This window comes from Lepidothrix coronata, unplaced genomic scaffold (assembly GCF_001604755.1).
Source record: "Lepidothrix coronata isolate B3197 unplaced genomic scaffold, Lepidothrix_coronata-1.0 Scaffold78, whole genome shotgun sequence".
NCBI lineage: Eukaryota > Metazoa > Chordata > Aves > Passeriformes > Pipridae > Lepidothrix > Lepidothrix coronata.
The window spans coordinates 3128958-3154076 of NW_016690258.1; the positions used below are offsets into that span (position 1 = coordinate 3128958).

Genomic DNA, 25119 nt, shown 5'->3' on the forward strand with positions numbered 1-25119 from the left:
CGGGATCGGGGCGTTTCCATGTAAAACGGCTTGTCTAAACCATGCTAGGGTGTTTTTCTTTCTGCCACAGCGTGCAGTGGATGTTCAGAGTTTATTGCATTTAAAATAATGGGGTTTGTCACGACTCGCTCCTCACTTTTCTGCCGACCGATTTACATCGTCTCTTCTCTCCCTTTCCTCACTCTATGCTGCTACTTCCATTTATTATCTCTAATAAGTAAACATATAAATTATAATAAATAAACTGTATTATATGTAATATATCTAATATAATAGATATAAGATAACAAAATAATATATCATGGTTAACATATTTAGATAATAATATATATATTATTATACTATAAAGATAATATGTACAATATAAAAATTTATATGCTATATTATATATACTATATTATAATAAATAGACATATAGAATTATCTATAATAAATAGGTAATAAAAATTAATTTATTTAATAAATTCATTTAAATAAATTTAAAATTTAATTCTTTTAGGGCATTTAGTTTGCAGCACTTGTTGCTGAACTTTATTCCTGTGATTCCCTACGCACTGTGATACTTCAGTACTTTCTTAGTTCTGCCCCTGTGCCCTTCAAGGAGGATCTGCTTATTGCAACACTTAACAGCACCGCTGAGAGTATAGGCATCTACCAGGATTTGCAACGTCCCAGACCGTTGGAGGGACCCCCTGCCTTGTTCTCATAGCAAGATCTCCAAAAAACGTGCATGTTGGGTGGAAAGGAATAGCAGGCATGATAATGTGGGTGCATCTGTCTGATGGGTTGAGGGGTTTGTTGTTCTTTGGTTTGTTTGTGAGGTTGTTTGCTGGGTTTTTTAGGGTTGGGAACCAGTATTCTGTCGGACTCGATGATCTCAGGGGTCTTTCCCAACCTAAGTGATCCTGTGACTCTGTGTTGAGGTGCCACCCGTGCCGGCCCTGCCCTGGCCAGCAGCTCCACTTTCTCCGCCTCAGGAGGCTGGAAGGCTCCCAGGGCGAGCGTGCGCCCCCGCGCTGCACTTCCTTAGGAAGTGAGATAAAAATAGGAGCGGGAATGGCTGTGCCTGTTTCCCCCACCTCCACGGCTTTGTTCTGCGGCTGTTCCCACACACACCCCGTCCCCCGGCGCCCCCCTCACCCCGCTCTGCCCTGGGACAGCATCAAGCCCCAGGTAGGGCTTGTTCCCCTCATGCTGCAGGTGCTGAATCTGCCCATGGATTGTGTCTCCTTCCACCCCCTGGAGGCCTGAGGATGTGTTCGTGGTCATTCAGCACATGGAAGTTTCCAGGGACTCAGGTCACCTCAGCTGCTGGTGATCCCAAGACAGGCAGTCCTGACAAAATCCCTCCTGCTCCAGCCTTAGTGGTGTAAATCTACCCAGGAGGGCCAGGCTCAGCAATCCCAGAGATTTACTGGGAGGCGGGATAGGCCTTTTGGGGGACTGTTTTCTTCTGGTCTCTGTTCCTGCTCCCTTTGAAGCATTGCTGGCCCCAGTGCCACCTCCAGATGGGTCCCACAGGAGCTCAGGTTTGGGTCCCACACACAGCGTGGCCTCAGGACCCTTCTTGCTGCCTCCCCCCAGACGAGCAGCTCATCCCCTGCCCTGTGGAGCTCAGAGAGTCGCTCAGAGGCAGCAGGGCACAGGCATTCCAGCACGGGTCAGTGCAGGCACTGTTGAGCCCTTTAATCCAGGCCCTGAGGAATCAGACTCCTGTCTCTCCTTTCTGGCTCTACACCCAGGTCCCTCCTTGTCTCCACTTGTTGGTTGTCATTCTCCCGTGCCCCCAAGCCTGTGATTATCCAAATCCACGTGCTTGGCTCCAGTCTGGCCCCACAAGTCAGTGCTGCCAGCACCACTCCCCTCCCTGCAGGACGTGTCCTGGCCCGCCAGCCCCACCACAGCTCTCCCATCCCAGGAGACACCCTGAGCAGGCACCTGGAGCTTGCAAGGGAGCTGGAGAAGGGGGCCAGGACCCCCAGCCCCTCTCTCTGGGCAACGGCAGTGCTGCCCATGGACTTTGCTCCCCGCGAGCTGTGCTGCAGCACAAACGCACACACTCACAGGGAGGAGAGATGATATCACAACCTGGCTTTGTGTGAGCTATTTAGGGCCTTTTAATTATTATTATTATTATTATTTTTCTTTCCCGTCCCTCCGGCTCCGAACAATGCCCATCCCAGCGGGGCCACAGTTCACACCATTGTGTGGGGCTGCCCTGCCTCAGGAAGGGGCAGATCTTTATCACCCCGGGACTGACCAGGAGTGAGCTCATGTCGGGGGAGGAAAGCAAGGAGCACCTCCCCATGCACCTACCCCAGCCCCTGCATTTGGGGGAGACCCCAGGTGCTGGTTTGGCTCCACCAGCCACCATGAACCCACCCAAACCGGCCTCGTCCCACCCTGCCCTGCAGGGCCACCAACCAGCAGAAACACACCCCAGCTGTGGTACAGCCCCCCCAAACTGTGCCTTCTGCCTGTCCCTGCTCCTACCTGGGCACAGTGACAGGGATGGCATCAGTGCCTCTCCCATGTTTACCCAGGAACAGGTCTAACCTGCCCACAAACATTTGCTTTTCTCCCTGATCCTAAAACTGTGGCTGGGGGCAGGGGGACAGAGGAGAAATGGGGAGCTGCACCCAGGCGCTGCTGAGTGAGTCCTGGTGCCAAGGGAAAGTAGGAAGGAGCCCTGTCCTCCAGGGTATGCCCTGGATGGCACAGCATGGCTCCAGTACCCCAGGCACAGCAGGTGACAGGGCTCATCCTGGACACAGATGTTTTCTGGGGTAATGTTCAGTTTTTCCCCCCATAAGAGCAGGCATCATCTTCCACAGGCTCTGGGCTGGCATGGAAAGAGCCCAAAGCCATCAGCTGCTCCCCATGGTGACATGTTCAGCCCCTTTATTCCCAGAGGAAGCCAGCCAGCTCCTGGGGTGACAGCACAGCAGTGCCACCACGCCTACCAAGCCCCAACACACCCAGGGACCATGGCCCCCAACTGCCACAGCACCCAGCAAGAGCAAGGGGGGGGACAATGCATCCCACCTCACCGTCCATTTCGGAGGTGACCCTGCAGCCACTGAGGGTGATGAGGACCTGCCCACCCACCTGTCCGAGGGGACCAGGCTGGCAGCACTCCCAGGGCAGGAGACCCTCGGGGCTGCCAGCAGCACGGGGAGCTGGTGCTCGCCCACGGCCACCCCACGTCCGTCACCCTGCCCTCTCTAAGTGGCTGGCACTTGCCGGGGCACACGGTTCCTCTCGCCGTGGGGTTTGGCCACCCGTCCCTTCTTGCCCACGTCCACTCCAGCCAGGGCCAGCTTGGCCTGGGCCAGCTTGCTCTTGCGGTGGTGGGGGCGGCCACTGCACCAGAGGCGGGCACAGTACTCCTCCACCCGCCGCAGGTTCTGGGAGCTGATCAGATGCATGATGTCCTTGAACCAGGCTTTGGGAGCTTGTGGCGCCAGCCGGGGCTCGGAGCAGAGCAGGCGTGGGGGCTCGTCACCCCGCTCCCTGGGGAGGGTGTGTGCCAGCTGCTCACCAGGGATCACCTCCAGGGCCGTCTTGGCCACGGTCTGGGTGAAGCCGTGCTCCAGGGTTTTGCAGTAGTAGGTGCCGGTGTCGTGCCGGTGCAGCTTGCGGAAGAGCAGCCCGTGCTCCGTCTGCAGGATCCGATCGTCCGTCTTCACCTGCCGGCCACCACAAAGTTGAGGGGAGTCCAGGTCTGGCCCTACATCCCTCCCATGTCCCCACAAGGGAAGCAAGTGCAGGGGCAGCCTCACCTCATCCCGCTGCTCGTCCGGGGGCCTCTGGACAAACCACTGCACAGTGGCCTGCGGGGACCGGGGCATGCACTCCAGGAAGGTGCTGTTGTCCTCCGCCCCATAAAGCACCTTCTCCTCAACAGTCTCAAAATCATCCACTGGGGCAAAGACAAGGCACAGGCTCATGAGGAGGGCAGAGCCAGGCTTCCACTTGCCTATGTGTCAGCCCCCCTGGGCCACTGTGTGGCTTCAGCCCCCTTCTCTCCCTGGGGACAGACCCCAGCCCCAGCAGCACCCACCTTCTCTTGGGGCACCCCTTGGTCTATGGGACAGGGAGATGAGGGTTCCCCAGCCCATCCCGATGGCGACAAGCCCTTCTCTGTGCTGAGGGCTGTGGATGTCAGGACACTTTGGGGCACCTAGAGGAACCCTTCAGCCCTGTGGGCCCCCCAGTCTCTCACCAGTCAGGTTCTGGTCCAGACACTGGTGCGCGGGGTTACCATGACGGGCATCCTGGCGGCGATGGCGGCGCTTGCCAGAGGGCTGGTAGTGGGTGCAGGCAGTGCCATCCCAGGCGCAGTAGGGATCCCTGGCCAGGCAGCATTCGGCACAAGCCGAGCCATAGGACTCACACCGGTGCAGCCGTACCTGGGCCACCCCCAGGCTGGAGCCCACGTAGAGTGTTTGCTGGGGGAACAGCACCAAGGTGGTGATGCTGGCAGGCCCCATGGGCACAGCACCCAGGGGGCCAGCCAAGACCTCCCCAGGGCAAGCACCATGCAGCTCTGAGAGGTTGGTGACCACAGCTCAGTCCCCAGCCCTGTGGCCGAGCCATGTCTATACTCACACGCTTGACAGAGATCTCCATCTGGGTGATGGGCACAGGCACCTGCAGGGGAGGAGAGAGGATGTCAGGCTGGCTAAACCTCGCCACAGAGACCCCAGCTCATTCAGAGCTGCTGGGGCTTTGGAGGGCATCAGGAATGTTTTGGGGAGGGTGGAAACACCCCTGGCCACCCTCTGCTCTCACAGCCCCGAGACCTTCCAGTGCCCAACACTGCGGTGACAAACCCTGAGCCTCCCTCCCCATGTGTTTCCCCAACCTGAGCTCACCCCCCTGCCCCCTCCATTGCAAGTGGGACAGAAAATGTCACCTTAAAAACCTGCAGCTCCTCCAGGATGACTTCCTCAGTCATGGCTGAGCTTGTCTTCTGCAGGACCACCACCTTCAGCACCAAGCCGGCATCTGGGGGCCAAGGAGGATGGAGGTGTGAGCACCCTGCCATCACGAAGCTTGGAGGTGTGGTAACTCCAGCACTGGGCTGCTTCCTGCATGCTGATCCTGCTGCTCACCTGTCCCGAGGAAGAGGACGTCGTGCTGCCCGTCCTCGGCCTCCACCCGGTCCACCACGATCTGGCGCAGCCGGTGGGGCAGGTCGGTCTTCACCAGGAGGGGCCGGCGGTGCCGGGGATACACGGGCCTGTACATGAGGGGGTGAGCGCGGGCAAAGTGCAGCACTTCGTCAGGGAAGTCCTTGGTGGTGCCGTACTGCCGCCGGGGCTGGTTGGTGGTCTTGCTGGGACACTGTGGGGATGAGAGGGGCCCAGCTCAGCCCAGCCACACCACCACCCACCCCTCCTTCGCCCTCCATCGCCCCTCAAAGCTGGTTTGGACCCCTCCTCGCCTTCCAATTTGGAATCCATCTTCTCCACCCCTTTGCCAGACCTTGGTCCACAGCTGACCAGGGGTGGATCCCATAGGGAGCCCACCCCAGCAGGTGAGAAGATGGGGGGAAGAAGGCCCAGAGCTACAGGGAGTCACTCACCACACCAGGCCGTGGGTAGGGCACCCTGCCCTCGTAGGCACCCCACTGATGGTGGGGACTCTCCCGGTGGGCAAAGGGCCCGTTGAAGACCTCCCGGATGTCGGCTATGCGGTACACACAGACAGCAGAGCCCTGAAAGACGTGGCTGAAAGGAGATGGAGAACGCGATGAGCAGAGCCATGCTTGGTGCCCATGTTGGGGCTCATGGGAGCACCAACATCCCTATGCAGACCAGAGCAGAGCTGGGGAGCGACCAGCAAGCCTTGGTGACAGTGACAGGGCAGATCATGGGTGGCTGCAGCTGGATGTCCCCAGAGGCTGGAGCTGGACCACCCACCTGACAGTGCTGAAAAGGGCATATATCTCTGGATTCTTCCCATCCTTTGTCCTCAGCAAGAAGACATCCTCTGAAAATGAGAGCATGGGGTTTCTCCTAGAATCCCTGGGATTTCCTGAAGCCACCAACTCAGGGACTAGCCCTGGTGAGGTACAGATCCAGACACCCCTTACCCAGCTCATCGAAGTAGGTGTCAATGCCACCAGGGCCAGGGACAGAGCACACCAGCCGGGCTTTGTTGAAGGTACTCCACTTGTTGACCAGCACCCTCTGGCCACCAGCATCATTCTGCAGGGACAGGAAGCATCAAGGCCACTGCTGTGACTTTGTCCATCCCTGTCCCCCACGGTCTCCACCAGCATCTTACCACACAGACACGCCCCACACGGCTGACAATGGCGTGCTCCTTGCTGTCTGCATCCACCACCTTCTCCGTGAAGAAGAAGTAGGCTTTGTCATTGTCCCGGTCGTCATTGTCTGGGATCAAGTGGGCTGCCACAAATTTGGGGTCTACAAGCAAGAGCTGGCCATGTCAGGTGGGGTGAGAGGGCACAGCAACCACCTCCAGCCCCACACCACACTGGGGCTGGATGCCAGCCAGGAGGACACCCAGACCTTGCTTCCTGGTGCCTTGCCCTGCTCATACCAGCCATGAGGGATGCTGCACCATGGCCACTGCAAGGCTTATGGTTCCCAGCACTAGCCCAGCCAGGGGGCAGGAGGAGGGGCAGAGGGAAGCCCTTACCATGGAGTAGGCGCTGGTCCACCTCGGTGCGCAGGGCGGAGCGGGTCCCCAGACTGCGGAACACGCCGGGATCACGTCCCAGGAAATCCGCGGTGAGGCCAGCATACAGCTCCCCACCTGCAAAAACACCCAGCTTGCACAGGGACCATCTCTGGCCAGCACCCCAGAGGCTCATGGATCCCAAGGAAGACAACCCACCGATGACAGTGCTGGCAAAAGCACGGCTGGGCTCGTGTGGGCACCTGCCCCGGCCGGTCTCCACGGTGGTGGGGTCCAGGCTGAAGGTGTGCTGGGGAGGGAGAGCAGGCAGGTGAGCCCTGGGCTGTGCCTGGGCACACAGGGGCCAGCTCTGGTCCCTGCCCAGCTCGCAGGTACTTTGCTGCAAGCATCCTCAGCACCAGCCCACCCAAAGAGACTGTCTGGAAAAGAAATCCATGCTTTTTGAGGCAGGACTGATCCTATGTGGACACACAGCAGTTGGAGGGATCTGCCAGCCCCACTGCTTGCCTGTAAGCCTGGTCAGTCATCACGGTACAGGCGGGGCTCCTGCTGCCCACATGGTGCTGGGCTGTGAGGAGGGAACAGAGGCCCCTGCCATTCCATCCCAGCCAACTTGATTTATGAGCAGTGAGCTGGGAGAAGAGGAAATGCCACCCATGCGTCAGCCCCTGGCAGGACACCAGCCTCTGTCTGGGTGTTTCCCATGTCTGGAAAGGGGATGCCAGCCCAGACAGGTGGGTCAGCTGGGGAAGGGGGTAGCAGAAGCTCAAAGGGACAACAGGGAGCTGCTTCCTGATACCGTCCCCCCTCAGTATTTAGGATGGGGCAAACACCACATCCAGCATCCCCACACAGTCTCAAGGCCACTCAGGAGGGAGGCAGATGATGAGGATCTACTTCCCAGGGGTGTCCCACCATAGATGCTCAGGGTGGGCACCCTCCACAGTGCTTCCCTACCTCGCCACGGGGCCCCACATAGACGAAGGTGCAGACAGGGTGGAAGGCGCCCGTCCCACAGGCCAGCAAGTGCGTCCGGTTGTAGGGATGCAGCACACGGACATAGTTGGCACAGTCAGTCTGGGGAGACAGCAGGGGAGAGGAAGGGTCACAGGATATTGGTGCTTTGCCCACTCCCAGCTCCCTGCCTCTAGCCTAGTGCCAGGGGTGTGAGATGGCAGCTTGTACCCAATGACAGGACTTGCACAGACTTCATCTAGGTGGTCCCCAGCCCACTGCAAAAGGACAATGCTTTTTACTGGTCTTCCTGCCCCTGGGCACCTGTGCACTCACCCTGTCACACAGCCCATGCCAGGGGAGCAAAGTCACCTGCCCAGCAAGCTCCAAACTCAGCCCCCAACCCCTGGCGCCCAGGACGTGACCAGATGCAGGGACATCCTTTCCCATCGTGTTCCTGCACACACTGGGGATGAAACAAAAGGAGGAAACACCAGAGGCAGAAACCTCAAACGTCCTGAGCTGCCTCTAGAACAGCTTTGACTGCTGCTGTCTGGAATTGTCCTCTTCTTTGGTGGACAGTAGCAATGACACTCCCAGGGCTGGAGACCTGCCACCTCTGACCTCGCTCATTCTCTCCTAGCAGTTCCCACTGGAAAAGGGCTCCCATCCTTCTCCACTGTTTGCTTGGCGGCTCCCCCTGGTCAGCGCCAGCCCTGCCTGCCCCCATTGTCCCCCCACACACCTCCCCCCACAGCAGGAGGCCCCTCATCTGCTGGGAACACCGCTCCTGAGCCGCCCTAGGGGTTCCCAGCCTCCTGCTGTTTATTTTCCCTTTGCAAAGAGCCTCTAAAATAGCAAGTGAAAAAAAATATATGTTCAAGAAAAATAAAAAGTTGAGCCTGCCCTGGCTTGGATCTGTCGGTGAGAGCTTGTAAAATAAACACACAGAGCAGGACAGGGACTCCTGGGAGCAATTAGTCTGGGTCGAGGGAGCCTTGGGGACTTTATCCCTGCCATAGTCCTGCTTCATATTGAGGCAGGGTGATGCAAAGAGGGGTAAGGTTTGGGGAGCAAGGTCACTGAACCTGACTGAATTACAGATTTCCCATCATTGGGGACAGCCAGGATGGGCTGGTGTTGCTGGGGTCTGGAGCACAGCATGGGGGTTGTGGTCCCTCCAAGCTCAGGTCCCAGAGCCTGGCTATCCCTGCCCACTCAGTGTAGCCACTCTGGGACACACTGGCCACGGGTCTGCGGCCACGGGGCTGAGCAGCAGGATTGAGACAGCATTCCCAGAGCCTGGAGCAAGCCTCTCATATGGCCAGGCTTGGCCACTGACTTCCTGCCTCAGTTTCCCTCATGCTCTACTCTGGCATTAACTGGCCTGTGAGCCCCATGGGGTCACTCCCAGCAGGATGACATGGCACAGCCCCAGCCGTGGGGACCCCCAGCTCGGGGCAGAGCACACATGGGGAGACACTCACCCCTGGATCCTTCCCCTTCCGAAAACACTCCTCCGTCTGCCCCGGAAGGGGTGGCCAGTAGATCTGAAACACAAAGGATCTGTTGGAGCAGGGAGGGGGGGCAGCAGGAACTCAGCCTTGCAAATCCATCACCCCAGGCATGGAGAGAGGGACAGAGAGAGGGACCACAGCTCCCCAGAGCCCACCCAGTCCAGGGCTCCCACCCTGCAACCTCAGGCAGGACCCTTCCTCCTGGGGAGAGGCACCCCAGCGGTCACAGCCCACAGCCAAACTGGATTTGGGTGGTCATGCTGGGGATGGCTGAAGCTGGCCTGGAAGGGGGTGGGCTTGTGGGTAGCCTGGGGAAAGAGTGCTGGGGGACAGCATGAGTGATGGAGCCCATGTCCCCCACAGATTTTGGCGGCTCTCAGACCAAGGGCAGCTTGGGTACACAAGCCCTTGACCCCATCACAGTGACCCAACACACTAAGGGCACTTCATTTCCTCCTCCCCTTTCTTCAGCTAGAAACAGTCCAGAGCCTTGTTTGAAAAACAGCAAGCCAAAGTGGAGAGGGTGAAGGACCACCCAGCACTATTGCTGTGGTCTGTCACCTCTCCCACCGAGGATCGAGGAGAGGCCTGGGGGCCTCTGAGAGCCCTGACAGAGCTTGTTGCAATGATAGATGCCTTTAGCTCCTTGTCTCTGCTAGACCACCCCTGCCAGGCACTACAAGTTTTCAGAATCACTTCAGGGCACTTGAGATGGGGACACCCCCAGGGCGGGTCTTGTTTCAGGGTGACTTTGCCTGGCTCAGTTGGGCACCATCCACTCAGAGGGGCGAGGAGTCCATAGGGATGAAGCTCAGCAGCACCCAACTCACCTCCTTGGCATCTGCATTGGCCCCATCCAGGAGTAGGGAGTAGAGCACATCCTTCCCCCCAATGAAGAGCCGATCCCGGTACTCATCCAAGTAGAGGGAGCGGAAGCCCAGGAAGCCTCGGTGACCAAAGAAGAGGACAGAGCGGTTGCTGCCTGAAAGCTCTGCCAGGGAGAGAGGGCACATCAGGAGGAGCCATCCTGGCCTCAAGGGTCCCTACAAGCTGCTGCTTCTAAGTATCACAGAGCTGTCCTGGAGCCAGAAGAGTTATTCCCAGCCTCCCCGGACAGCATCATCCTTCTCCATCCCTTCCCAGAGGTGCGGGCATCCCAGACTCAACCTGGCTGAAGTGCTGCTCTCTCTGCCAGCCAAGGAAAAAGCTGCAGAGCCAATTGGCAACAGGGTACCAGGCAAGGTTGCTGCCCCCCAGCAAGGTTTGGCCAAACCACTCCAGCCTTCTACTGTGGCCGTACCACAGTGAGTTGGGCTGTGCCACCAGCCCCAGCCAGGAGGGTGATGAGATCACATATGGGGTGGGCAGAAAACAGGTCCTGTCCCTGCCAGCTGCCACCCAGCCAGTGCCATGGCACACAAAGTCTGCTGCTGCCACCACCAGCAGACCTTGCTGACAGGGAGGTTTCCTCCACATCACACCATGGGGATGGCACTTGGGCAGAGGCACTGGAATGGGAATTCTGCATCCCTGGGATGGACATCACATCCCAAAGAAACAGGGTCTGATATCAAGGCCCCCAATATCAAGGCCCCCCCTGATATCAGGTCCAAGCATGGATTTCATGGGATGCCAAGGGGACCCTCATGGTGAGGACACCGTGGGGGAAGTGCCATGACTGGTTTGCAGCAGGAAATGACTTTCAGGGTCATCAAGCCAGCACAGTGGCGCCCACACAGCTGCCACAGAGGGAGAGAGCAAGAGGGAATGGCTCAGCTGAAAACTCATCCCAGCAACTGCCCCGAACACAGGCCAGGCCACTGTGACCGTCAGACGGAGGAGGAGGACAAAGTGCCATTGATGAGCACAGCCATGTCCCCAAACACCCTCCAGCCCAGAAGACTGCTAGCTGCTGCTGCTGACCCCAGGGAAACCCCCAGTACGAGCATCCCCCCCACATGACCCCATGAGAGGGGAGGTGGTGCTGGGACAAGCCCAGTTGCCAGCAGCCCAAGACACTGGGGTACCAAGCCCTGCTCTTGCCAGGGGGGCCATTTGTCACCTCCAGCAAGGAGGTGGCCGTGCCATGCCCCCATCCTGGTGGGAAATGTGTCTTCTGGGGCCTGCAAGGGAGACAAGGTCCATCCCTGGTGGGGGACAATGGCAACCTCCATCCCATCACACACAGCTCCCATCCCTGCCAGGCTGCTCAAGGGCAGTCCCAGTGCCCTAACTGGTGATGCCAGCGACACAGAAGGATAGAGCCTCAGTGGCTCCATACCCATCGGGAAGTCCCCTGTGCCTGCCAGCAGAGCTGGCACCAGGCCCTGGCAGCCCCTCCACCCCGTCTCCCTGGGGGTACCCTCCCCCTGTGTCCTCACAGCATCTCAGGTCCTCCCGTATCGCCTGGTTCAGCACAGGAAAATGCTGTCGTCTCCTTCTATTCTTGCCCAGCAATAATATTTTCCCAGCTCAGAATAACATCAGCAAAGTCGTCGGGCTCCTTTTATTGTTTCAGGCGAGGCTTCCCCTTCTCCCCCAGACCTGGCGAATTCCTCCTGCGCCTCGGGTTACACTAGCCCAGGGCGCCTTCCTTTCCCCCCCCCCCCCGGCTTCATCTCCCCAGGGAATAGCCCCCTGCCATGGCCCATCCATTCCTGGGACCCCTTTACCCCAGTGGGGGGAGCCCCGGGGGAGGGACAGTAAGAGAGCACTGGGCTGTGCTGCAATGCACATAGCAGCAAAATGCTCTTTCCCCTCTTACATGAGCCACTGCTGAAATTCGAAACAAAAGGAGAAGAGTGGCTTGAAGTGTGAGGGAGAGCTGGGGACGTGGCCACCCCTGCACTCACAGCACAAAGCCTATCCCTGTCACCCCACAAATGCCACCCCGCACCCAGAGCCGCTCGCCAGGCAGAGCCCAGACCGAGGAGATGTGCGCAAACAGCTCCGGCTCGCCCCTTTCATTTCGGAGGCTCTAATGGCTTTAATTGAAATTTTCATTTTCTTTTTCTTCCCCTCGGGGAGAAGGCGGTGGCAGAATTTGTTTCATGGGAAATTTCAGTTTCTGTTTCCAATTTGGAAGACGAATGGAATAATCAGCCTAAGAAGCGGAAAAAAAAAAAAAAAAAGGCTTTCAAAGGTGGCTCCTCCCCGTGAGAAGCTGAGGAGCGCCCCCCACCAGGGCCCTGAGGAGCCCTTCACACCTGGGGAATGGCCCGGCACGGCCGGACTTTGTGCTGGAGTGGATCAGACACAAAGCCAGACCCTGAGCCCCACGACCCAGCCCTGCTGTGACCCCAGACCCCCTTGCCCTGTTGCCAAGCCCAACCTGAGGACGCCGGATCCCATCAAGGGGGAGAGCCATGAGCCGTCCTGGGTGCGTGCTGGCTCCCAGGGTAAGCAGGGACCACTGAGCGCCTCAATTTCCCCTTCCACAGGGACGCAGCCCCTGGGTCTCCTGCTGTGCCCCAGGACAGAGGCAGCTTTGGGAACCCCCAGCCCAGGCAGCACAGGAGCAGACTTTTCCCTGGCACAGGGAGGTGCTCTGCAGCTCCCGTGGCTCTCCAAGTGCTGGACTGATCATGCCTTTCCTCTCACTGGGAACGGGGAAGATATGCCTTATGTAATTTATTTTATGTTAATTTTTTTACGAGTAGGTTCATTGCTTTGAGGCCAGAAGGAGATTGGGGCGCCCCAGGCTCTGTCAAGTTTGGCTGGAGCAGCCCGTGGATTAGGCTGGCAGAGCGGGGGATGCGGCGAGTCAGAGCAGGATCACAGGGAGAGTTTTAATTAAAACCAAACACTGCCCCCGCAGCCCCCCGAGGGGCTCCGGCACCCCAGCACCCGCACCCCAGCACGGCGGGGCTCAGAGGGCGCACCCCGGGGACCCCCCACCCAGCCGAGGTTGCTGAGCACCCACCCACGGGGGTGCCCAGGCCGAGGGACCACCCACCCCCGGGGACCCCCCACCCAGCCGAGGTTGCTGAGCACCCACCCACGGGGGTGCCCAGGCCGAGGGACCACCCACGCACCGCAGCACGGCCCCAACACACACGGCAGAGCGTGCCGGGGCCGGGACAGTGCCTTGCCTCAGTTTCCCCTCACTCCACGTGGGAGACGATCCCTCGTGGGAAGCGACGGGGCTGGCGCGGATCCCGGCTGCACATCTCCTCTCCCCATCACTCGGCTCCCCACCTCCTCCCCCTTCTCTCCGGGGGCCCTCCACGTCCCGCGCGGGGAACGGAGGGGTGCCGGGCAGCCACTCACCAAAACCCCAGCCCAACCCGAGCCCCCAGCGCAAGGTGCCCACGAAACCTCTCTCCCAAAAAACCTGCACTCCGAGCGCAGCACCCGCAGCTCCCCAAGCCCCCGCGCAACCCCCGCAGAGAGGACCCCGAGGACACCCCTCGGGAGGCAGCCCCCCCGTCCCGCAGCAGGTGCCCCCGGCCCGGCTCACCGCGGTAGGACAGGCGGAGCCGGGGCAAGCTGTGCCCCGTCGCCCCCAGCCAGCACAGCGACAGCGACACCGCCAAGGCCACCGCCGTCCGCATCCCGCCGCCGCGCCCGGGGCCGCCGGTGGCACTGAGGTTTTATGGGGCCGACATCCGACCGCCCCCGGCCCGCCCCGGCCCGCCCCGGCCCGGCCCCGCCATCCCTCATCCCCAAGGGCGGCGGGGATGCGCGGGGGGACGGCTCCACCCCTGGGGGGACCCCGAGAACTCCGCACATCCCCAAAGTGTCCCCGTGCCACCAGCACTTTAGGCTTTACCACAGCCCCCTCCTGCAGCTGACCCTGCCAGCCCCTTCTGGTCATCCCTGAGGATGGGGAGCAAGGGAGGGAAGCTAGGGTCTCCCAGCCTTACCCTCCTGGAGGAGGAGAGGGCACACAGACCTGCTCCCCGAGAAGGATGCTGAGCGTGGGGTGATCTCCAAGCACCAGCAAGCACCCAGCTCTCAGGTCTCATCTCAGTGCCAGGCAAGCTGGATACAGAAGGATGGTTGGGGAAAGGGGCTGAGCAGGATCGAGGGGGGTGCACAGGGTGCCACATGCAGCCCTGGTGCACCCACAGGGCAGGGGATGTACTGCTATCTCCCAGCAAAGGTGCCAGCACCCTGAACAGGGATCCTGGCCAGCAAGGCCCCCATGGTACCCACCCCAACTCCCATGCCATCCTACCCCAGGACTGCAGGGGCAGGGGACATCCTCATATGAGACATCAGAGAATCTACACTGGCTTCCCACAGCAGCCTCGGTGCACAGGCAGGTGTGTCCCTCACACAAAAGCCTTGGATTTCCCCCTGTGCTAGATGGAGGGGAAGGAGCCAAGGAGCTGGCGGCTTCTCCCTCAGTGCTTCATCGCCACCAGCCTCATCCCTTCTCCCAGCCTGCCACTGGGCAGCCTCATTATCCCCAGCCCCCCCAGGGTTCCAGCATCTTTTTTAATTAAAACACAGGTCAGGAAGCTGGGGGGCCCTGGCTCACCCCCATCCTTTTGTAATGGAGCACCTCTGCAAGCCCCCCAAGCACCATAAAACCATCCTAGTTCACTCAGTGAGCCCTCAGTTTCCCCAAGGAACAGCATGGCTGGGACAGATCCGGCACCCCTGGGTGCTGCAGAGCTGCGTGGGGCTGGGAACGAGCAAGGAGGAGATGCAGCCAGTGGCAGCTCTGGCAGATAAGCTGAGGTGCCTGCCCAGACCCGAACACTGCCTGCCTGGACCCGAGGGCTTACGGCAGCAGGAGCTGATGGAGGGAGGGAGGGAAGGAGCAGGATGAAGCCCAGCACCAGTCCCCTGAGGCTGACTGGGAGCAGAGGCCCCACAGCCTGCCCAGGCAGGATCCTGCCTGCACTGCTGTCCCCCAGCCCAATGAACCCAGGGGAACAGGAGCACCCCAGCTGGCCCCACTGAGCAAGGAAATCTGTGGTGCCTGGGTGAGACTCCATGGGCAGCACCATGGACAGACAGACAGACCAGCCCGCTCCTGGCTGTGCTTACCAAGATTTATTGACCTGCACAGGAAGGACAGGTGGCATTTGGCCCCAGCTTCCCTGGCAAGCAGGCAGGGAGGCAGGACAAGGTGTGGGCAGGCAGAGCAGGCGACTGGCCAGCCCCTCACCACCCAGCCCCTCCAGCCAGAGGTGGAACAGGGACAGCAGGAGGCACTGCCAACACCAGAAAAGGCTGGAGGCACCTGGACACAAGGCTCTGCTGGCACGTGGGCAAGGGGGACACAACCCCTCGGGCATCACCAGCAGGCCAGCCCTGAACACAGCCAACATGGCACTATGCCATCTGCATCCCCAGTACACTGGCAGATATCCACTGTGCCCACCCCCTGCCCCGTTTTTAAAGCTTTGCATGGCACCCCACGTCCTGCCCCTGCCCGGGCACTCAGCCCTCGGCAGGCAGCGGGGGCACCGAGGCAAGGGCACTCAGGAGGCGGGCGTAGATCTCGATGCCCCGCAGGAAGACTTGCTCGTTGAGGAACTCGTTGTGGTCGTGGAGCAGCACTGGCGTGCGGTTCATGGGCGAGAAGCCGATAGCCGGGTGTCCTGCCTGGAGGTGGGGAAGCACGAGGTGAGGTCGGAGCTGCCCCCCCTCCACCTGGACAAGGTTCCTGCTTGGGGCTGCAGGTCTTACCCCAGATGGGGGACCCACGGGCAGGTGGGCATCGCACTCACCGCTCGGATGTAGCGGCTGTCGGTGGCAGCCGGGAAGATCTCAAGCTTGAGCTGCAGTTTCCTGACAAGTGAGACCCTGTGTCAGCATGGGCACGAGGGCAGCCAGGTCCCCTGTCCCCCTGACACCCAGTGGGCAAAGAGACTGTGACAGGAAGGTCCCTCAGCCCTGCAGGACAGTCAACCCCATTCCTTTGGAGGGTGAGACACAAGGGAGATGCTTTGGCACAGCACAGAGCACCCTATCCCAACCACTGCCATAACCCCACCTGGGGACCACCTGGCTCCCACCAGAGAATGTCCCCACCATGATGATCCTGCTCTTCCTGGGGACACTACTCACATGTCCCTACAGACCCCACTGAAGGCCTTCCACCATGGGTCCGACTCGTCAGTGGAGGTTATGTGTTGGTCCATGCATTTCTGATGGAGGGAGAGGGCAGGTGAGGGGCAAGCGGGTGGGCACTTGGCAGGGGAGGGATGGGTGCAACGTGCCTGGGTGGCTGAGACCCCTCACCTGGTGAAACTCATAAGTGACACCATCCCCAGCACCACGGCACCACTTGGCCACCTGCTCCTCGAAGGCCTGAGGCGGAGACCAGAAGAGGAGTGTGAGCAGGGTATCCCCAGTCCTGCTCCCCTCCTTGGTGGGGCTAGTGTGGCGCCCACCTTTAGGTCCACAGTGGGTGGGATGCGGATGTCAAAGCTGGCAGCCATCTCTGAGGGCACCACGTTGAAGGAGACACCCCCCTCCAGCATGGTCATGTTGAGCGAGGTGACATCCCCCAGGGTCAGGCTTGAGTCAGTCTTGAGCCTCGTGGGATGCAAGGGAGAGTCACTCTGTGCCACTTGGAGAGGACAAGTGCCCCCCCATCCCGAATGGGGAAAGTGAGGCACAGGGTGGCAGCACTGGATCAGAGCCTGACTTGGGATCCCAAGGACCCCCTTCATGGACCAAACTGAAGCTACAACCATACCACTGCCTGTCTCCTACCTCTGCTTCTCGCTCTCCCTGAAGGCCAGGAAGGAGTTGATGACTTTTTGCTAGGGAGAGAAGGGCAGCAGGTGAGGATCAGCCCTGTGGGCAGGTGCCTGGGTAGGCACAGGGCAGGCACGGGGGTTGCACATGGTGTACCCCCTCTCTTACCATCTTCTCGGCCGCCGTGTTGCTGATGAAGCGGGACCCATGTCCGGGGCTACCCATGCACTTCACCTTTATCCCTGCAGCAGTGGGGATAGAGGGAAATGTTGTGCAGCAAGCTTGGGATAGCACCAGTGCCCCAGCACCCAGCAGAGCCAGGGATGGGGTAGTGGGCATGCAGGTACTCACACCATGGGCTCTTCTCGCCATAGAAGACACTGAAGGTGTCAGATGGGCTGGCCAGGCCTGTGGTAGGCACAGACAGGGAGTCAGTGTGCCATAACATACCCCCCTCTGCTCTGCCCTGGCAGCACTTCCCCTCCAGGCTGGCACCGTGTGGGTCACTGTCCAGGAGAAGGATTCCCCAAGGGGGTGCCTGAAAGTGTGCTGGGTGCCAATGCCTGAGGGTAATGCCAGGGTGTGTGCCAGGAGGAGACACATGCCTGTGCCAGCCCTACCACCACTCACCCTCATCCATGGCAAAGCCCACGTTGAGCGCTTTGAACTCGGGGCGCTGCACGAACATCTCCATGCCCTTGTGTCCACCCACCTCCTCATCTGCAGGGGAGAGCGTGGCATGGAGGAGGGAACTGGGGCATCCCCCAGCCCACCACCTCCTGATCCTCCTTCCATGCCAGCCTGGGTGCCATCAGATATCTATCCTTGGACATGGAAACCTCTCCAGCCTTGAGCTAGAGCTCAAAATATGGACAGCCTGGCAGCTGCCATGCCATGGGGGACTCCAGAGCATCAGCCAGCTGCCCGCCCCTTCTGTGCCCCTGAGAGGGGACAGCCTGGGGACTCACCAGGCACAAAGGTGAGGTGTATGGTGCGGGCAAAAGACTTTCCCTCTGCCTTCAGCCTCCGGATGGCCTCAAGGTACCTGCAGGGGGAAAGTAGTGTCTGGTCATCATGGAGGAGAGGGGCTTGTGTGCTCTGAGCCACCTCAGGGTGGGTCAAGAGGTGGCACCCTCAGACCCAGCAACCCTGGGGATGGCTGCATCCTGTCCTGCATCACTCAGAGGCACCACCAGCACCGTGCCCACCCAGCAGGCACAGAGCCCTCCACTCACTGGATGGAGACACACTTCATATCCTGGGCACCTCGGGCATAGATGTTGCCTTGCGAGTCCTTAACAGCCTCGAAGGGTGGGTAAGTCCAGTGCTCCTGTGGGGGAGAGTGGCCAGCATAGTAGAGGGGCACAGCAGGCCCCAGCTCCCATCCTCCTGCCACCCAATCCTCTCCACCATGCCCGTCCCATCCCTCGCCCTGTCCCAGCACCTCAAAGACGGGCACGACATCGGTGTGGGAGTTGAGGAGGATGGAGCGCAGGCGGGGATTCGTGCCCTGCCAGGTCAGGATCAGCACCACATGGCCCTGGCACACCTGTGGAGCGAAGGTAGGGTGTCACCAGGGTCCAGGATGGGGACAGAGGTGCTGGGAGTGGTGGACTGGAGCCAAAAAGCATCAGCTTGGGAAAAATTTCTGGATGCCACCTGGCAGGTCACCCCTTTCTCTGCTGGGAGAAGGCAGGCAGCAGAAGCAGACATGCCTGCACTCCCCACAGCCAGACAGAGTCTGGCTGCAGGTGCCAGACCGGGCTACACTTCCAAGGAAGGAAGACAAACCCAGGATCTTCCCCTGGTGCCCGGGAATCCCCTGGGACAGCCGGTGCCCAGCAGGAAGGACAGCCCCAGCCAACGTGACCCTGCCAGGTCCCCAGCTAATCATAGCACAGGCAGCTGCAAAGGTCAGCAGGGAGCAGCCGGAATACTGGCTTAAGGAAGGGCTTAGGTCAGCCGAGGATTACAGGCAGAGGGGATTCACTCCTGCCCAGCTCCGGTGTGCAGGCAAGGGAACAGCCCAGTCACTAAGGACCTGGGCACAGGTGGATGGATGGTTGGACAGATGGACTGGAGGCGGCTCCTCGCCTTGCTCACCTCCACTTTTTGGCAGGCCAAGCCCAGGTCGGTGCCAACACGCTCCAGAAATCGGACAGCCGCATCTAGGGAAGAGCGGGGATGCCTGGAGTTACATCGGGGTCTCTCTCCCCTCTCACTGCAACCCCCCAGGGTCCCCAAGGCTCTGTGGGGTTCCTAAGGACAAGGAAAGAGGTGACCAGAGAGGGCAGGTGATGGAGGTCCTGGGCACAAGAGGTGGCCAGGAACAGGGACAGAAGCAGCTCATTACCATCCCTTTGGGATGAGGACTTGGGGAATATGAAAAAATAAAAATTGAAGGGGGTGAGTTCAGGGGGAATGGTCCTCCATTGGAGTTTTGTGAGATCCTCACCAATAAAAAAATCTCAATGTGCCTAAGTGGGAGGACACAAATGCTAACAGAAGGAGATCTGCATGGAAGGAGTTCATCCATTCCAGAGCCAGGGCAGCATGGAAAGGGGGAGCAAGGGGCACAGGGCTGGAGGGTGAAAACAGCAGCTCTGGGTGCACCTGGGACATCCCTGCCCCAACCAAAGGCACGAGCAAAGATAAGACACAAAGGAGTTTGCTCCTTAACACGATGATCAAAACAGCACCGGCACAGGACTTGGACACTTGGGTCCAAAGACCAGAGCTGCAAAGCCGCATTGGCAGATCCCCACGTGGCTCCCTGTCCTGTTCCCCCATCCTCACCATAGTCAGGTTTGGGGTGGACAGTGTCAATCCTCAGGTACTCCCGGAAAAGCGTAACCGAGGAGTTCTCCGAGGCCCCTGTGCTCTTCCCGGGCTTCCCAGGTGCCATATCTGGGACCGGGGCTGCAAAGCTCTGGGGGAAGAGTGGCAAGATGGTTAATCACCCACCGGCCCCTCCAAAGTCCGCCGGCAAGCTCGGTTGTCACAGAAACTGAAGTGAGACGGGGCAAAGGTCTGCCCCGTGTGAGTCCTGGGACACTGCCAACATGGGAGAAATCCCCCCCACTTCAGCCACAGGGCAGGATGGATTGTGCCCCCCAAACTGTCCTGTCATTCTTCCCCCAAAGCACATCTTCCTGCCACAAACACAGTGCCAGGGCAGCCTGTGATGGCCAGGCCTTGGGGGAGATCCAGGAAAGGGCTAGCTGAGAGGAAAAGGGGGCAACCAGGTGGGGAAGGGGGTTATGGGGGGAAGAAGTGTGTGTAGGGCAGGGGCACACGGTAGTTTGGGGTAGCCAGGGATGCTGAGGAGTGCAGACAGGATGCTGGTGTAAGGAGGTGCAGGTAAGGAAAGGGGGACACTGGCTGCTTAGAGGGTGCAGGAGAACTGGAAGGAAAGGCGCTGGGGGTGCAAGGAAATGGGAGTGGTGAAGTGGGATTGAGTGCTTGCAGAGGACAGAAGGACTAGGGGCCCACATGCCTGGGGTGACAGGCTGCTGGGGGAGCTGTTTGAAAAGTGCTGGGTGGCTGGAGGAGCAGGAGGATGTGGGCTGCTTAGGGGCACACAGGGATACAGTAGGAGGCGTGAAGGGGAACATGGGGGGGTGGAAGCAGGGGGTGCAGAGAGGCTATGAGAGCTGCAGTGAGACCCTGGTTAGGGGTGGAGGTACTGTGGCTGGGGATGCAAAGGGGCACAGGTGAGGTATAGGGATATCATGGCTGGGGTGCAGGAAGGAGGCACAGTGGGGTGCAGGGGTACTGCAGTTGGGATGCAGGGACATCATGGTTAAGAGTTGTGGGGAGTGCAGGGTCCCGTGGGTAGGGATGCAGGGATAGTGTGGTTAAGGGGGCTGGGGAGTGAAGCAGAGGGCAGGGTATCATGGTTAGGGGTGCAAGGAGGTGCAGAGCACCATGGTTAGGGGTGCAGGGGCAGCACGGGCAAGAAGGCAGAGGGGTGCACAACACCGTGGTAAGCGGGTGCAGGGGCGTAGCGGAGGGGTGCAAGGGGGGGTTGCAGGGTACCGTGGCGCGGGCTTGAAGGGGGCGAAGGCACCGGGGCACCCACCCGCGGGCTGCCGGGCGCTCCTGCTGCCCGACCCCGCTCCTCGGCCTCCCGCCGCCCCGGCCCTACCTCCGCGCTGCTGCCGCCGGCGCTGCCCGGCCCCGCTCCGCCCGCTCCGCTCCGCCCCGCCGGCGGCAGCGGGCAGGGGGCGGGCAGGGGAGGAGCGGGGGCGCAGGACGGGCAGGCAAGGGGCGGGGTACAGGCAAAGCGCGCAGGGCACCCTCCTGCCCCACGCTAGAGAGATGGGGCTGGAACCCGGGGAGCCCCGCGGCGCTTGGGGACACACGCAGAAAACAGAGCAGCATCAGTTTATTGGCCTCGTGACAGGCGACACTCTGTCCTGCCAGCGAGGGACACCTCGAGTCCCCACCCCTGCCACCCTGGGGACACCCCAACAGGGAGCAGCACCCCTCAAACCAGCTGTGTGTGCCTCCCAGTCCCTCGGATGCCCCAGCCCCCGTCCTCTGCTCGGCAGGGAGGAGGCAGTGATCACTTCAGCTGGCGCAGGAAGCCCAGCAGAGCCCGGTGGAAGTCCTCAGGCTTGTCCAGGTAGCAGGCATGGCCAGCACCAGGCAGGATGACTACATGGTGCTCGGGGAGGTGCTGGAGGTTCTGCAGGGCCTGGGGAGCCAGGCCTGTGTCGCGGTCACCGTACAGGATCAGGGTGGGCGTCTTGGGAGAGAGAAAAGCAGAACTGTCGTCAGAGGGGTAAATGGCCACTGCACTTCCCCTGGGCTGTGCCCACCTCCAAGCATCACCAAGGGGCTGCAAAGCCAAGGGGAGGTAGGTGCCAGCTCCCCCATGAGCGGGGGGGCACAGGTCCCCCTCACTCACCCCTACAGCCAGAGGCTCAGCAGCACCCAGGGGAGCCCCCCAAGGAGCCCAATGACACAGCTCACCTGGACCCGCCGGTACTGCTCAGCAGTGTAGTCCTTGGTGCCCACGGGCGCAATGGGCACGAAGCCGGACAGCCAGTCCCCATGCTCCAGCAGGAAGGGCAGGGAAAAGCGGCCACTCATGGAGGGGCTCACAAGAACGGGCCTCCGCATGCCCAGCTCCTGGAGAACATGGTCCAGGAAAGCCACTCTGCCCTGTGCTGTCACTACCATCTCCACTGGGGGCGAATCCCCATAGCCTGGCATGGGGAAGAGGGTGCAGGGTGGGCAGGGGGCATTGTGCAGTCTCCACTGCTCTCTCCCCACCAAGTTCAATGGCTTGGCAAAAAATGGGCACCTGATCAAGCCCTAGTGGCTGTACAGCCCAAGCCTCACACCAGCCTCACCACGTGATGGAGACCAACGCCCCAGGGCAGAGCCAAATCCCAGGCACACTGCCCCAGGGATCGTGTCTAGCTATCCAGAGCCCTCTCTCCAAAGAGCTCCAGAGCCCAGCTGAGGCCAGGGCCTGGAGCTGCCCAGAGGGATCAACTAAACACAGTGCCATGGTCCTACCGGGCAGATCTATTGCAACTGCACGGTAGCCTTCTCCAGCAAGCAGCGCCAGTGTGCCCAAGGCCTCCCACGTCTTGGAGGTGAACGCCTGGCCGTGCAGGAACAGGACATCAGGCCTGCGTGGGGGAAGACAGGCGGGAAAGGGTTCAGGGACGATGCCATGCCTGCAGCTGGTGATGACAGACCCGAGGCTGGGCTGACCCACCTCCCGGGGCCGGCAGTTCCTGCGGGAACCTCCCTGTAGAAGACGGGGGGCTCTCCCGCAGCCATCCCCGTCCTCGCCGTGCCGTTGGCCGCCCGCCGGCCCCGCTTCCCCTCGTCAGGCCGGGAGCGCTGCCCGTGCCGGGCGGCCGGGAGGAGGAGGTACAGGAGGAAGGTGAGGAGCGCCCCGAGGAGCAGCAGCGCCAGGCGGCTGCGGGCCAGCAGCATCTCCGCTCCCGCTGGAAAAGGAGAGCGGCAGCGCGGGGCTGCGGGCCCCCAACCCCACTGCTGCGGGCGGGGAGCAGGTCCCGGTCCCCGCTGCTCCGCTCAGCTCCGGCCCGGCCCGCCCCGCCCGGCGCCGCCGCGCCCACGGGCTCCGCCCGGCGGCACCGCGCGGCACTGCAGGCTCCGGGCGCGGGGAGCGGGGCACTGCCCGGCACGGCCCCGACCCCTCGACCCCCGGCACTGCCCCGCCGGGCCGCGGCAGAGCTCTCGGGACAGAACGGCCGGGGGATCGGCTGGGCCGGAGAGGCTTGGTGGGGCTTGGTGGGGCTCGGCAGGGGCTCAGCTGAGATCGGCTGGACTCAGCTCAGTTCGTCAAGGGCTCGGTCCGGCTCGGCAAAACTCGGGTTGGGCTCAGCTGTGCTTGGGTTGGACTCGGACAGAGCTCGGCAAAGCTCGGGTTAGGCTCAGCTGCGCTCGGCAGGGCTCGGGTTGAGCTCGGCAAAGCTCGGGTTGGGCTCGGCCTGGCGCGGTAGAGCTCGGGTAGGACTCAGCTGAGCTCGGCAGGGCTCGGGTTGAGCTCGGCAAAGCTCGGTTGGAGCTCGGCTCGGCTCGTGTTGAGCTCGGCAAAGCTCGGCTCGGCTCCGCTCAGCCCGGCCCGGCGGGGCCGCAGCCGTTCCCGGGGCCGCCCCGGACCTTGCGCTCCATGAGGCGGTGCCGCCGCTCGCCTCTTCCCCGCCCCGCAGGCCTTTGGCCCCGGGACGCGGCTCTCCCGGCCCGGTGGTGCGGCGGGGGGTCGGGAGGAGGCGAGCGGCGGCCGGCCCCGGGCACGGAGCAGCAGGTAAGGGCCGGACGGGGAAACTGAGGCAGGGGCGGCTCCGTGAGCCCGCCTGGCACATCAGCGGCCCCGCCGGTGTCCCCGCAGTGAGGATGATGCCGGTGTGACCCCCCCGTGGCCACCCGTGCCTCGACGGCGGCACAAGGCACGTCACCCCTCCCATTCCCACCACTCGCCCGCACTAACAGCCCCCCAACCCCCAGGCATGGCCACCCCACGGCTCACTGAGAGCACCGTCACCGTGCAAGGACAGACCCTGTTCTACCGCCAGGCTGAGCCCGCCCAGGCGGCGCCGAGGCTGACGGTGCTGCTGCTGCACGGCATCCGCTTCTCCTCTGACACCTGGCTGCAGGTGGGGACGCTCGCCGCACTGGCCGAAAACGGCTACCGAGCCGTGGCCATCGACCTGCCGGGTAAGGTGTGATGGTGACCACAGCCCTGGAGCCAGGTGGGGCCGATGCGCCCACTGGGTTTGTGGTGCCAGGATGGCAACCCCCGCATCCAGCTGTGCTGTGCCAGCTTCTCCTGCTCACTGAGGCAGTAGGGAGCCTGACAGGGCCACTTGTGTCTCCTGTGGCTCAGGACTGGGGCGCTCCAAGGATGCCGTGGCCCCAGCACCCGTGGGCCAGCCAGCGCCGGCAGAATTCCTGAAGGCGGTTTCGGAGGCTCTGTGCCTTGGTCCAGCTGTGGTGATCAGCCCATCGCTCAGCGGCATGTACTCCCTGCCCTTCCTCCTAGAGCACAGCCAGCTGGTCAAGGCATATGTACCTGTGGCACCCATCTGCACTGACAAATTCACGGCGGAGCAGTATGCCCAGATCAAAGTACGGCCTGGAGGGGCACTGGGGGAGGTCAGGGAACTGGGAGGGGATGGTGAAAAGGGGACCTTGGCACTGGGGTTGAGCGGGGAAAGACTAAACAGGCCAGAAACTCTGTTGCCACTAGAAAAGGAGAACATCATGATGAAGGAATGTGATGTGGGATAGCAGAAGGGAAAGAGACCCAGGAGTGTGAGCCTCTTGTCCTGATGAGTGGGATAGAAGGGCAAGTGTATCCCCTCTAGGGTCTTCCTGGCCAGGAGGAACAAGTGCCTGGGTGCCTGGATCCCACTCACAGGCTGCCCCTCTGCATTCCCCCTCTGCAGACCCCCACGCTGATCGTGTATGGGGACCAGGACGTGGAGCTGGGGGAGACCAGCCTGAACAACCTGCGGCACCTCCCTGAGCATCAGGTGCTGATGCTGCAGGGTGCTGGACACCCCTGCTACCTGGACAAGCCCAATGAGTGGCACCGTGGACTCCTGGCCTTCCTGCAGCAGCTGGTGTGAGCAGGATGGGACCATGAGGCAGGAGGATGTGACCAGCCCACCCATCCCTCTGCCTGCACATGCACCCTCGTGCCAGCTCAGCCGCTTGCCTGGCACCCACACCACACTGACCTACACCATCACCCACCTCCCTTGGGACCAAATAAAACCCCAAGCTCTGCCACTGCTTTCCTGCCACCTTCATCCTGCTTCTTTCC

The 25119-nt window shown here is 61.1% G+C and overlaps 5 protein-coding genes across 9 annotated transcripts in view; 1 reads left to right on the forward strand and 4 right to left on the reverse strand.

Annotated features, from left to right (window-relative positions):
- The window catches only part of BAP1 (BRCA1 associated protein 1), a 15832-nt gene extending 12775 nt beyond the window's left edge, over positions 1–3057 (reverse strand). The window contains exon 1 of the mRNA XM_017819844.1: positions 3051–3057. Coding sequence (XP_017675333.1) covers positions 3051–3057 — 7 coding nt within the window. The remainder of the gene's footprint in view (positions 1–3050) is intronic.
- Positions 3058–3148: 91 nt separating this feature from the next.
- Positions 3149–13697, reverse strand: SEMA3G (semaphorin 3G). Of its 2 annotated transcripts, XM_017819856.1 has the most exons (16): positions 13603–13697; positions 9974–10134; positions 9114–9176; positions 7630–7749; positions 6871–6961; positions 6673–6789; positions 6295–6437; positions 6101–6215; positions 5928–5997; positions 5591–5735; positions 5118–5349; positions 4919–5010; positions 4612–4653; positions 4226–4451; positions 3783–3922; positions 3150–3689 (listed from the first exon to the last, which is right to left on the reverse strand). In XM_017819856.1, the coding sequence occupies exons 1-16, from the start codon at positions 13694–13696 to the stop codon at positions 3225–3227; spliced, it is 2316 nt and encodes a 771-aa protein (XP_017675345.1). In that variant the 5' UTR covers position 13697; the 3' UTR covers positions 3150–3224. The 2 variants fall into 2 exon arrangements, with proteins under 2 accessions (XP_017675344.1, XP_017675345.1); XM_017819855.1 differs by having other exon boundaries at positions 3149–3689; positions 6673–6961.
- Positions 13698–15137: 1440 nt separating this feature from the next.
- On the reverse strand, positions 15138–20997 carry LOC108499808 (aminoacylase-1-like). 4 transcript variants are annotated; one of them, XM_017820031.1, is made up of 15 exons: positions 20953–20997; positions 19602–19734; positions 18909–18973; positions 18250–18354; positions 18041–18135; positions 17774–17850; positions 17436–17525; positions 17157–17213; positions 16974–17047; positions 16821–16870; positions 16496–16640; positions 16344–16412; positions 16170–16249; positions 15830–15890; positions 15138–15704 (listed from the first exon to the last, which is right to left on the reverse strand). In XM_017820031.1, the coding sequence occupies exons 2-15, from the start codon at positions 19708–19710 to the stop codon at positions 15540–15542; spliced, it is 1242 nt and encodes a 413-aa protein (XP_017675520.1). In that variant the 5' UTR covers positions 19711–19734; positions 20953–20997; the 3' UTR covers positions 15138–15539. The 4 variants fall into 4 exon arrangements, with proteins under 4 accessions (XP_017675520.1, XP_017675521.1, XP_017675522.1 ...); XM_017820032.1 differs by having other exon boundaries at positions 20887–20967; XM_017820033.1 differs by lacking the exon at positions 20953–20997 and adding an exon at positions 20844–20922.
- A 178-nt stretch (positions 20998–21175) lies between these two features.
- Positions 21176–22866, reverse strand: ABHD14A (abhydrolase domain containing 14A). Its single transcript, XM_017820035.1, has 4 exons — positions 22540–22866; positions 22335–22450; positions 21783–22018; positions 21176–21555 (listed from the first exon to the last, which is right to left on the reverse strand). Exons 1-4 carry the CDS (start codon positions 22761–22763, stop codon positions 21373–21375), a joined length of 759 nt encoding a protein of 252 aa, XP_017675524.1. The 5' UTR covers positions 22764–22866; the 3' UTR covers positions 21176–21372.
- A 628-nt stretch (positions 22867–23494) lies between these two features.
- Positions 23495–25087, forward strand: ABHD14B (abhydrolase domain containing 14B). Its single transcript, XM_017820036.1, has 4 exons — positions 23495–23598; positions 23799–24008; positions 24178–24419; positions 24740–25087. Exons 2-4 carry the CDS (start codon positions 23801–23803, stop codon positions 24920–24922), a joined length of 633 nt encoding a protein of 210 aa, XP_017675525.1. The 5' UTR covers positions 23495–23598; positions 23799–23800; the 3' UTR covers positions 24923–25087.
- Positions 25088–25119: the final 32 nt, after the last annotated feature.